At 37.2% G+C, this 13,108-nt stretch overlaps 1 protein-coding gene across 1 annotated transcript; it reads right to left on the bottom strand.

The window, feature by feature from the left end:
- Positions 1–2,873: 2,873 nt before the first annotated feature.
- On the bottom strand, positions 2,874–5,035 carry LOC137935072 (transcription termination factor MTERF5, chloroplastic-like). Its single transcript, XM_068779717.1, has 2 exons — positions 3,424–5,035; positions 2,874–3,255 (listed from the first exon to the last, which is right to left on the bottom strand). Exon 1 carries the CDS (start codon positions 4,812–4,814, stop codon positions 3,609–3,611), a length of 1,206 nt encoding a protein of 401 aa, XP_068635818.1. The 5' UTR covers positions 4,815–5,035; the 3' UTR covers positions 2,874–3,255; positions 3,424–3,608.
- Between the last annotated feature and the right edge of the window lie 8,073 nt (positions 5,036–13,108).

The raw sequence follows: 13,108 nt of genomic DNA, 5'->3' as shown, positions 1-13,108 counted from the left end.
GAAATTGAAGTAACAGGGTGTCCTGAGAACATTTCAAGGTCTTCAGATTTCCAGGTCCAGGTTCTTTTTATTAACGAAAACTTGACAAACTTCTCTGAGACGTGGTGATTATTACCAATTTGGTTCTGCATATGTGTATCGAAGTAGTGCAAGGGATTCTCACCAAAAACAGAAGTAACCTTCAGCTTTAAGAATTGCATAAGAGGGAATAAGGAAACAAGCACCGTTTTGGTTTTGTCCAACCAGTTCATGGAATTTTTTCTGCAATGATTCTATGAATGCATTTACCTCGGAGAGCATCATTTGTAACCATAACTTCTCAACTTTGGTTCTTATCTTCTTTTGGATGTTCTGTTTTCGTCCAGTACCAAACGTGTTTACTTCTACGTCTGTCTACATCTCATGCAGTATTTTCAGTAAATCCCATTAGGAATGAGCACCCACCATGCAACCAAAGTAAATCAAAGGACCTGCCCTTATGCCCCAGACTGAGAGACAATTAACTGTCCAGGACTGGAAAAATCTGGTTTATGTGGTACTGAGACTATCACTCAGCAAGTTGAACTGAAGAAAAGGGAGAAGACAGTGTTAGATAACATCTAAAGCCCAATCTCTAACTTGGACACTGTATTTGTGGACTAATCAGTGGCTTCTCTCCTGATAAGTTGTTGTTAGCACATATTTCTATAGCCTCCTGTTTGAGAGGCTCTATATATTTTTTGTTTTAGTATATCTCAACCCATTACTACTACCATGTTAGAAGAAACCAACTTTTTAAAATTCATATTGCCCTTCCTTGGTCAATAGTGTACTGATCATGCGCCTAGTTCATGGGGATCAACTGAATGCCTCTAAAGTATACTTCAATAATAATCCAAAAAGAATAAAAGAGTATACTTCATTATTGATCCAAAAAGAATAAAAGAGTATACTTTAAAAATATCTAAGTGTTACCTGTATTGATATACCTCCTCCAAAAATACAAACCCCATTTTCTACTTACATAGCTCTCAATTTATGGAGTTAGCCTTGTTTTCATCTTAGCTATCATGTGTATCAAACAGACAAGCTCATTTCCTAATATTCAAGTCTAGGATACTACAATTACCTAAGTGCTCCCAAGTCAATTGACAAAAATCCTTTGCAAACTGTCGTTCCCTAAGGCCAATAAACAAGAATAGTGAGAGCCGACATAAAACTTTATCAACATCTTCTTTTAATGAAGATCTCCCCAAGAGTTTCCCCTGCTTTCCTCCTCTGGGCTGGTAACAAGTTGAACTTCGATAGCAGGTCCCAGGGGAATCCTGAGCCTACTGGAATTGGAGTTACAGTAAAAGACCACTTATGAAAAGTACTACTTCCTCAGGTCCAGTGGGTTTTGGAAGCTTATTAGAGGCAGTAATACTAGCTCTATTTGAAAGTGTTTGCATCTTCAGAAATTCTCTTTCCAGCAATCTTTGAAGGAGATTCAGCAGTCAAAATGCCTGGTTTAAAAACAAAAAGACACACCATGGAAGCTCAAGATACCTGCAATGAGATATCCTTTTTATGCTTATATAAAGATATTAAATGGCAGTACATATATTGGTCAGGAAATTTTTTTGCAGACCATTTTTCTAAGCAGGGGATTTCCCGTCAACTCCTAGTTGGGAACTCATTTCCTATGTCAGCTTGGGATTTTATTCCATCATTGGCGTGTTTATATTCTTTATAAGCAATAAAGTCACTAACTATTTTTAAAAAAATCAGACTGAAACTGACACTATGGTCTCCATGCTATATCATCAATGATTGAACATAGACGAAAATAGAGCGGGAAGAGTTAAAAAGTTGCAGCTTAGAAATAGAAAGATGATGAAGCAGAATGTAGGAAGACCAGGTAGAGAAGAATCGGTCATTAAGGTGCCTATTGCCCACTGCCCTTTGAAAGTTCCTTGAGGTCATTAAACAAAAGCTTTTCCAGTGTGAGGCAAGATACTCATTTCATTAAGTTAAATTGTTAGGATAAGATGAGCAACACTCAGAAAGCAGACAGAATTTTTTTGAAAAAAAGAAACAAGTGTGTGAAGTATACAACCAATTAGTTATAAAGACTGATCCGTTCTATCCTCCTAGTGCATCACTATTGTTAGGACTAAAGTTGACTCTGGGGCACAAAAAACCTCATTTACGATACCTAGAGTTGACTCTGGTTTAGGACTAAAGTTGACTTTACTTACAAAAGTAAGCTGGATCAATTTTGCTGGAGGGTAGAGTCGACTCTCCTAGGGAGAGAAAATGCTTAAAATTTAAATAAAAACCCTGTATTTTTTTATGAATATTTACATAAAAATACTTAAAATTTGCGGTTTGAGCTGATGAACACAATGGTATGTCACTTAGAAATTTGGACTCTAGATGAGTTTGAATTGAAGTCCAGAAGTCAACTCCATGCGTGCTGGGGGAATCCATTCGAGTGTTCTCATCTTTTCTGGGCTTTTGTTTCTGAATCCATTCAAATCGATTGACTCCATTTGAATGTTATTTTCCTCTTGAGCTTCTATATGTCTTCTGCTTCTGAATTCCATTTGAATGTTCTTTTTCTTCTTGACTAATTTTGCTTTCTGTGACTTCGAACATTCAAATGGATTCAAATCCATTGGAATGGAATTTGGCCGGTGAGGACATTTTCCATCTTCAGTGGGAAATCCATTTAAATGTTTTTTATTCATTCAAATGGAATCATTCTTTTGCACTTCTGCTGCTTTTTTTTTTGTTATTTTCATTCAAATATTTTGACTCTATTCGAATGAATTGAGCTACAACAACATGAAATGACTTTAAGACCTGTTCAAACTTCACTAAGAACACATGATTAGTTCCAAATGCTCATTATCATCAAAACTTGTTGGAATAGGATCTTGAGACCAGCATTTTCCCAACACACCTTGCAAGTAACTTACATGTCAATAAACACATCTTCCTAGCAAATTCCTCAGGAAGTGCTAGGAAATAGAAAGAATGGGGTTAAAATACCAACCAGAGTTCAAAAAAATAACAAAAAAGACAGCAACCAACAACAAAGTTATTTTCTTCCAAGTTCTAAGCACTGAGAAACTAAGAAAATTAAATTTCCATTTAGTAAAATACAGTTCTTACACCAAATGTAAGGATGCATAATTGAAGTTTCAGAACTGTGGCAGCCAACAGGTGTCAGATCATGTGAATTGAACTTGTCAAACAGAATAGACTAAAATTTGGAGGTTCTTCATCAACCTGTTCAAAAAAATAACAGATACAAGTTGTAATCCACAAAGAACTCACATTATTTTTATGTCAGTAATTAAATATTAAGACTGAATTAATTTTTTGCCCCTAATACTTGCATTTGCCTGATAAACATCCAATATTTCAGGAAACTTCACAGCATAACCAGCCACATACCTCTGACAATATCTTGTCTCAGACATCATAAAGTAGCCTCCACTTTCATGGTAACCAGCCACTTTGATCTCAGTGCCTACGAAACCTTATATGTAGGTATAATCCTCTTCACCATACTAAGCTAAAAATATTAGGATTGAAGAAATTGAAAATTATTCCCGACCCAATTGGTGGAAGAATGAAGATCATCTACTGAAAGCATTATTCTCTGATTTTAGTACAAAACCTGCCTGATAGATCTTCAATAACTCAGGAAACTCCTTCCCATACTTTGCTATGTAAGTGTCAAAAAAAATCTTCTCGCTGATCAAAAAGCTGTGAACATACCTACCGCGCTTCTTAACCAGACCCTTTGACTCCAAGGCCTGCAAAATCATGTATCTGGGTAGAATCCTCTTCTCCAGGCTTAGCAACAAAAGAGCAGGATATTGAGAACACCTACTAGGGTCCCAACTCAACTCTTTGGTAAAGAAATCCATTGCCTTCCTTACCTTCTCCTCTGAGATTAAAAAACTACTAGGATTCTTACGGAAAACGAAAGAAATGTCACTGTCAGACCAACCAAGACTTTTGTATAACTCAGATTTTGCCTTCCATGAAGACTTACTGATTGTCGCCATGGCCCTCACTGCCTTCATAAATTGATGGGTTGAAGAATTAAATCCCATTCCAACAATCATTTCTAAGTTGTCACAAAACCGATCAGAATTCAGCATCAAAATTTTTGGATGGGTCAAAAGCATATCTAAAATTCGACGACTGGGCACTTCATGTTTCCTTAATAGGTTCACATTAGGCACCAGTGATTTTTCCCAATTGTAAGTCAATAACCCATAGTAATGGCTGATAATATCCACAATGTTGTCATTTGATACCGGGAGAGTATGAAGAAAAGCGAACAACGGCTTAATTCGCATGTCAAGACTGGCGACTAACACTCGCGGGTTGCCCGAAACGAGCTCCACAATTTGAGATTTCGACAAGCCCTGTTCTTCGAGAAATTTCAACTTGGGGATCAACGTCTGACTTTTTCGGAAAAGAAGCAGATCAGGGCGAGTGGTGATGATTGCTGCAATATTAGTTTTTGAAAAGCCGTTGTCCTCGAGAACCATCCGCACCGATTGAGGGCGATTGAAGTTACTCATGAGGAGGGAGAGGAGGCCGTCGAGGTCTTTCAGGAGTGACTTTCTGCTTAAGAGTGTTTTCGAAGCTGCCAATGCCTGCACTGCAGACAGCCCACACAAGTTCTTGAAGTAATCCACAAGGGGAGAAGCTACTTTTCCGGTATCAGGAACGCCGCAATAGTTTCGATGACATCGGAACTTCAGAATATGACATCTCGGGTTTTTAACACTAATTTGGAGAAGGTTTTGGACAGAGAAAGGGAACATTGTATGTGGAAGCAAAAGGATTGATCGATAAAACTTACAGATTATCAGTGCCTTTGAGTTTGTTCGTTCCACACAGTCTCGAGCAAGCGGAAGGTAAATTACTTTCAGATTGAATTATGAGGTGCACTGCCGAAGCTCTATCTTCACAGACGCAATCAATACATGGCTTCTCTCATCGGATGGGCTGCGAACAGAGAACAAACACTTTGATCGGCGACGACGTCGACGTGGTACGCGAGTTAGTGAACTTAGGGCTGTGGACACGAAAAGTGGAGAGAAAAGTAAAAACAGAGATACCACGGAAAATGAGAGAGAAAATGGAAAAAAATAATGTTTTTCTTGTTTGGAAATAAGTGAAAATAAAAAATAAATTAAAATAAATAATATTTTGATTTTTTATGATTAATTTTTTCCCTCAAATTTTTATTTTTTATTTTTCTTCCCAAATTTCATCATTTTGTAAGAGAAAATTTATTAACTATCTTATTTTCTTTTCTTTAAATAATTCTTTCTTTCCTGGATTCCAAAACAGGTACATAGCCCCCTGTAATTCTATGGTTGTTGAAGCAAGATCGGATCACTTGGACCAACTGGTCGAGGATCACCCCTGTATTCACCAATAACTGAGGGCCACATGGACTACCACTAGCCCTAGTGTCAGTAAAATTATTGTGAGTACCATGAAAATGCAATAAGTGCTATTATTGTTCAAAATATAACATGAAATGGCAAAATATACCACTATAATCCAATTATGAAAACTATACACCGAGGGTTTTTATATGTAATATTTGCATTGATAGTCTCTTCGATAGAAGGTATGGCTTGAAATTTTTTTACTAAATCATCAGTCTATGTGGCTCAAGTGGTGGGTTTAGAATGAATCTCATCCATCATCTTTTTGTGATTCGGAGTTCTATTTTTGTGGAAAGCAGGGGAAAGTTTTTTTAGTTTTTATTCTATCAAAATAGTTCAATTTGTATGAATGTCAGACTTCACCGAGCATATGTTTTAATACTATTATTTGATCATCTATTTAATCTTATAGAAAAATACATCAAGCATGTGTTTAGGGTTCGTTTTGCCATATTTCCTTCTAAACATGTAATGAACAATATATAAGTAGGTTGAAGGAAAAATACATCAAGCCTATTCCCAAATCTCTCTCACTCTCTTGTCCTTCTCCTTAATTTGTCTTCGGTCCTCTTTCTCCCTCTATCTGCCCCCTTGCCTAGAAGCTTTTTTGCTTGCTTCAAGATGCCCATGTGGTCCCTCTTTTCCCCAAGAACCCTTACCCAATCTTATAGTCTCCTTCATCATCCCACCAAACTTCCTCTATCAAAGCACTCCATTCCCACACAAATACCAGCCTTTTCACAAGACTTCTACCCCTAGTTCCCTTCTTGAAAGCTGAAAAAGATAGGACCTTGAAGAGGTTTCTATCATATACACTTGATGTACACACCTTAAACTTTTATTTAAACTACATGACAAACTCATCTTCATATTGTTGGTCTAGGGTGGTTGTAACCTTGTTTTTCTAAACTTTTTTGTGTTCATTGTGTAACATAAAATATTAAACAATTAAAATTTTTGTCCGATAACTAAACCTACAAGATGAAATCAACAAATAGTTACGAGATGCATTCTTCGATCTCATCACAATTCTTGAGTAAAACCACAACATCTTGTTATACAAGTTCTTGTCAAGGATTAATTTGATTCTTCCACTTAGTTCATGGATGATGTGTGAAAAAGCTAATATTTTGTCCTTCAAGAAATCAACATCTCCATCATATTTTTTATCAGTTCAATTAAATCTTGTTTCAACTCCATCCAAGTACATAGAGCAAAATATCAAAGCTTCATTATCAATATACGCTTCTACAATTGAACATTTTGGACGAGTTCTATTATGCATCAATATTTTCATTTTACAAAGAAACCTCTCAATTAGTTACATCCATTGATATTGTATTGGACCAAACAATAGTGCTTAGTGAGGAAGATGAACTGCCAAATGGACTAGTATATAAAAAAAGAAGGTATGAAATTCTTTTCCTACTAACCTAAGATCACCACGAGGTCTCCTTGTAATTTCTTCAATACATCAACTTTAAGTATTTTTTATCATAACTCTTTGAAAAATAATCCAACTGAATAATTGTAATGGTTACAATGTTTTATAGATAACCATGTAAACCCACAAAAATCAAACATTGCATCATTATGTGACATTCATGACTCTTTAGGTTCGATATGTTTGGGGGGTTCCACCTAGACATGACGTAATATATTTGAATCAACCCCAATTGGGAGCTTAAAGTTATAGAGTCAAACACAAAATTATTTTTTTCTTGTTGAAAAATTGTGTATGATGCAACAGTCATATAAACTGAATTACCATCTCTTCTCAAATCCATTTCCTTTTTTATTCTTATATCTTCCCAGTGAAGCCTAAACTTCATAGAATCTTGTCTCACCACTTATTCTCAAATTTTTCCCACAATAATTTCACAGTTCATTTTAATACACAAATGGTGTCTAAACTTTGTTTGAATCTCAACTTCGACCAATAATTTAAATAAAAAAATATGCCCTTCTTCCAATTCAATTCATGGGGAGTTTTTTTCCTCTTCAGATTGGCTCTTAATGTCATGTCCAGATAACTGAATTGGAGGAAGGGGGGTCGAAGTTCCAATTTACCATCAAACTTTTTACGCCTTTGTTGCTTATTATCCTTGGGTACAAAAAGCCAAAGACCCATATAATATTCATTTCTTCCATGTTTCAAAATGCACAAAGTGTGTTTCACTCGTATACATTGGACATGTCATTCTTCCCTTAGTAATCCAACCAGAAAGTGACCGGTAAGACAAGAAATCATTTATAGTCCAAAGAAAGTACCTCAGGTTGTGCCTTTAGCTTAGGGATGGTATTTTTCTCATGGTCCTCAGAAGAAGCAAAAAGTCATTGCACTTTCAGCAATGTCACTATCCAAAAATCCATTGTTTCATAGAATAAGCTGTATCAGAGACCTAGTAAAAGACGAGGAGTTAGTGCTGGATTTCTGTTACACAGAAGATCAGATCACCGACATGCAGCTTCACCAGACAATTGAAAGCAAAAGTCTTCTTGAAGCTGAAGAAGATGCTTGAGATGGTGAGCTGGTTTACCTCAAGGGAAGTTGTTGGAGTTTGCCCTAAACTATTGCTCAAAGAAGGATTGTTGCCAAGAAGATCTAAAAGATGTGCACCACTGCTCCATCACTGCTTGAGAAATACGGAAGTTTTCTAGTTTTAAGATTGCAAACCATGAAAGTTTTAGAGTTAGATTTAAATTTCTTTTTGCTTATAAATATAAGATAAACGATAGAATCCTTTTGTTTTTTACTGGCGAAAACTTATCTCATTTTCTCTGTTCTACTCATTCTTCTTCTTCAATCCTTTTTCTTCTCTTATCCATTCTCTAAAATTTGGAAGACCCGAATCAAATTTTGTTAAGTTGTGGGGCCTAATCAACACCCTACATTGAGTTGGTACACGGATTGACCTTAGCCGTGGGGGTTGGAAGGGTGGCGGGAAGCCCCCCTCCCAGGGGTGTGGAGGCGAAGACCTCGCCCAGTCCACGATATATTAACTGTTGTTTTATTAAGGACAATTTGGAAATTTTACTCTATCACGGTTGCCCTAATTTTTTGTTTATAATTGCGGGGCGCTACTATTAGGGTTTGATGATTATTCATCCGAGGGGCATCAGTTGGCCGTCGAGAGAGGTTAGAGAAAAAACACTTGTAAGTATGTGCGATTTCTCTTGTAAACTATTTCATCTTCATAGCAGATTATTGCAGCGACGAAAGACAGGATGTAGTCTCACCTTGAGGATAACCTGTATAAATCTTGTTGTTTTTTTCGTGCTTGTTTTTCCTTCTTCCACGATTATTATTATTGCTCTCGTTAGTTTGGAATTAGGGCATCTAATTCTTAACAAGTGGTATCAAAGCTTTGGTTTGTGATTGAGAGCCATAGTTGGTGGAGAAGGATCAACACTAGGAATCAACAAGTTCGATGGTATGGATTTTGGGTTCTGGAGGAGGCAGATTGAAAATTATCTATATAGTAAAAAGTTGCACTCACCATTTTTAGATATAAAACCTGAAGGTATGAAAGATGATGAGTAGTCCGGTTAACACTATCGAAGAACGTTGCTCACAACATGGCATCAGAGAAAACCGCAACGGGGATGATGAAGATTCTGTCGGATATGTATGAAAAACCTTCCACAAATAATAAGGTATATCTCATGAAAAAACTCTTCAAATTAAAAATGACAAAAAATGCATCATTAACATCACATTTGAATGAGTTTAACACGATTGTTAATCAATTAACTTCCTTTCAAATTAAATTAGATGATAAGGTTCATGCTTTAATTCTTTTGGCGTCTCTGCCAAATTGTTGGGAGCCTATGAGGGCTGCGGTCAGCAACTCTGTAGGCAACGGGAAGTTGATCTTTAATGATGTTTAGGATACCATTCTTGTAGAGGAAGTACGTAGAAAGGACTTCGGAGAATTTTTGACATCTAATTTTGCCCTAAATACCGATATTATGGGCAGGAACTTCGAGAGGAATTCCAATAAGGGCAATGGTAGAAGTAAGTCCAAATTTAGAAGGAATGTGGAGTGCTAGAGTTGTGGTAAGTCTAGTAACTTAAATAAGAATTACAGAGCACCGAAGAAGGATAAAAAGAAAAGTGATGTTGCAACTACTGTGACTGAAGAGGTGCAAGAAGCTTTACTCTTGTCGGTTGACAACCCTATTGACTCTTGAGTGTTAAATTCAGGAGCTTCTTTTCACACTACCACACATCGTGAGATTATGGAGAATTATGTTACTGGAGATCACGGGAAGGTGTATCTTGCTGATGGAGAACCATTGGATATTGTCGGTATTGGTAATGTCAGTTTGAGGATGTCAAATGGGTCACTATAGAAAATTCACATGGTGAGACCTGGACCAAAACTTATGCGTAATCTGATCTTAGTAGAGTAGCTTGATGATGAAGGTCATAATGTGACTTTTAATGGTACTGCCTAGAAAGTTACAAAGGGAACCATAGTTGTTGCACGAGGAATTAAAACTGGAACTCTCTACATTACTTCCAATTGCAGAGATACGATTTTGGTTGCTAATTCTGATTTGTTTCATTATAGGCTTGGTCACATGAGTTGAGAAAGGAATCAAAGTGCTTCAGTCCAGAGGAAAGCTACCAGAGTTGAAAACTTTAAATAACAGTTTGTGTGAAAGCTGTATTTTTAGCAAGCAGAAAATGGTTAGCTTTTCTAAGGTTAGAAAGGTGCAAAAGACAACAAAATTGGAGTTGGTTCACACTAATGTGTGGGGGCCTTTAACTGTTACCTCCCTTAGTGGTTCTAACTACTATGTGACTTTTATTGATGATGTAAGCAGAAAGGTATGAATTTATTTCTTGAAAAAGAAATCTGATGTCTTTGATAATTCAAGAGACGAAGATCAATGGTTGAGAATGAAACAAATTTGAAGGTGAAGTGCTTGTAGTCAGATAATGGGGAAGAATACATAGATGATGATTTTAGGCGGTACTGTGTTGATAATAGAATCAAGATGAAGAAGACCATTCTTGGAAAACCTCAACAGAATGATGTGGCTGAGAGGATAAACAAAACTTTGAACGAACGTGCTAGAAGCATGAGATTACATGCGGGATTGTCAACTGCCTATTTGATCAATAAAGGTTCCTCAACACCATTGGATTAAAAAATACCACAAGATGTCTGGAACGGCAAAGAGGTAAACCTTTCTTTCTTGAAAGTTTTTGGTTGTGTTTCTTATATTCATATTGATTCTACTGTTAGAAGTAAACTTGATGCTAAATCTAAGGCATGTTTCTTTATTGGCTATGGTGGTACCGGCTTTGGTTATTGCTTCTAGGATGACCAAAGTTGTGAGGTTATTAGGATCAAGGATGTTTTCTTCAATGAAGGTGACCTGTATAAAGACAGGTTGAGAACAGAGTCTGGGAGCACAAGTGATGAAGCCAAGAAGTCTAAAGTAATTCAGTTGAGAGATCTTCCAGTTATTGAGATGGAGAATATTGCTCAGGAAGACCAGGCTCAGGAGATCTGCCAGAACTAGCAAACTACCACAGAGGTACTCTCCTGCACTGAATTGTATTTTATTGACTGATAAAAGTGAATCAGATAGTTATGAGGAAGCCTTGCAAGTTGATGAATAAACCAAGTGGGAGTTGGCCATGAAGGAAGAGATGGATTCATTGTTATCCAATCAGACATGGCAGCTAACCGAGTTACCAAAAGGGAAGAAAACCTTGCAAATAAATGGGTGTACTGAATAAAAGACGATTTGGAGGAAGAAATTTACATGATACAACCATAGGGTTTCAAAGCACAGGGAAAGGAGAAAATGATGTGCAAACTTTAAAAGAGCTTGTATGGTCTTAAACAGGCTCCAAGACAATGGTATAAAAAGTTTGACACCTTTATGAGTAGTGATGGTTTCTTGAGGTGCCAGGCGGATCATTGTTGTTATGTGAAGAAGTTTGATGACTCTTACGTCATTCTACTGCTATATGTTGATGACATGTTAATAACAGGTGCTTGCAAAGAGGAAATACATAAGTTGAGGGAGTTGTCCAAGAAGTTTGCAATGAAGGATTTGAGTGCTGCAAAACAAATCTTTGGGATGAGGATTAATAGGGACACTGATGTCTTGAAACTGTCATAAGAAGAATATGTGAAGGAGTTGAGCAAATTCAACATGAATGATGCAAAACCAGTGAGTACTCCTTTGGCAGTCTCATGTATGCTATGGTGTACACTAGACCCGACATAGCTCATGTAGTGGGAGTTGTGAGCAGATATATGAGTAATCCGGGGAAACAACATTGGCAATGAAGTGGATTCTCAAGTATTTGAGAGGCATTGTAGACTCAACTTTATGTTTTAGAAAGTCAGACTTGGGATTACAGGGTTATGTAGATGCTGGATGGCTGGTGACATTGATGGCAGGAATAGTACCACTGGATATGTATATACATTGGATGATACAATAGTTAGTTGGGTCTCTAAGTTGCAGAAGATAGTTGCTCTATCCACTACTAAGGTAGAATATGTCGTTGTGACCGAAGTGAGCAAAGAGATGGCATGGCTGCAATCCTTTTGGGAAGAATTAGGTCCCAAACATGGGAAAAATGTGTTGTATTGTGACAGTTAGAGTGTCATTCATTTAACAAAGAATCTTGTTTATCATGCCAGAACAAAGCACATACAAGTGCGTTATTACTTCATCAGATCGGCTATGGAGGATGGAGTCTTAGCACTTGAGAAGATGCAAGGAAGTCAGAATCCAGCTGATATGTTGAAAAAGACTGTTACGATTGGACTTCTCTCTGAGGATTAAGAAGCTGTTACTGTTGCAGATGAGATATTGATGATGGATTAGTCTCCAAGTGAGAGATTGTTAAGTTGTGGAGCCTAATGAATGCCCTACATTGAGTCGGTACGTAGATCAACCTTCGCGGTAAGGTTGTCGTGGGGCGGATCCCCTCCCAGTCCATGATATATCAACTGTTGTTTCATTAAGGGCAGTTTGAGAATTTTTCTCTTGTATTTGCCCTAATTTTCTATTTATAATTGAGGGGTGCCATTATTAGGGTTTAATTATTATTCATCTGAGGAGTATCAATTGGTGGCCAAGAGAGGTTAGAGAAAAGCCACTTGTAAGTGTGTGTCAAATTTCTTGTAAACTATTACATCTTCATAGTGGAGTATTGCAACGACGAAAGATAGGACATAGTCTCACCTTGAGGCGAACTTGTATAAATTTTGTTATTTTTTCCGTGCTTGCTTTTCTTTCTTCCTCAATTATTATTATTGTTCTCATTAGTTTGGAATTAGGGTGTCTGATTCCTAACAGATTTATCACTTGTTCTAGAAATGAAAATCTTGATACCCAAATCATAAGGATCAATTCATCACTTGTTCTTTGCAAGTGCCACTGGAACATTCATAGTTGCCTCGTTATTGGAATTATCCCATGCACGTCAATGTTATCATGTGGATCCTCCAAGTCGGAACCAGCCGAAGCGAGGCAGTTCAGGCGTCTTCATTGGTGAGAGATGGGTTCATGAAGGGAGGAACCATTTGCTTGATACCCAGTTCGGCAAGGACGAAGAGCAACATCAGTCTCTCATCAGAGAACCTCTCGACATCAGTTTGGCTGATAAAGTTGCTATC

Source organism: Aristolochia californica, unplaced genomic scaffold (assembly GCF_029961685.1).
Source record: "Aristolochia californica isolate CCGP_79_NKW_82.1479 unplaced genomic scaffold, dmAriCali1.0.hap1 SCAF_6, whole genome shotgun sequence".
NCBI lineage: Eukaryota > Viridiplantae > Streptophyta > Magnoliopsida > Piperales > Aristolochiaceae > Aristolochia > Aristolochia californica.
Note: the sequence above shows the minus strand (reverse complement) of the source record. Positions and strands in the feature narration are given on the sequence as shown.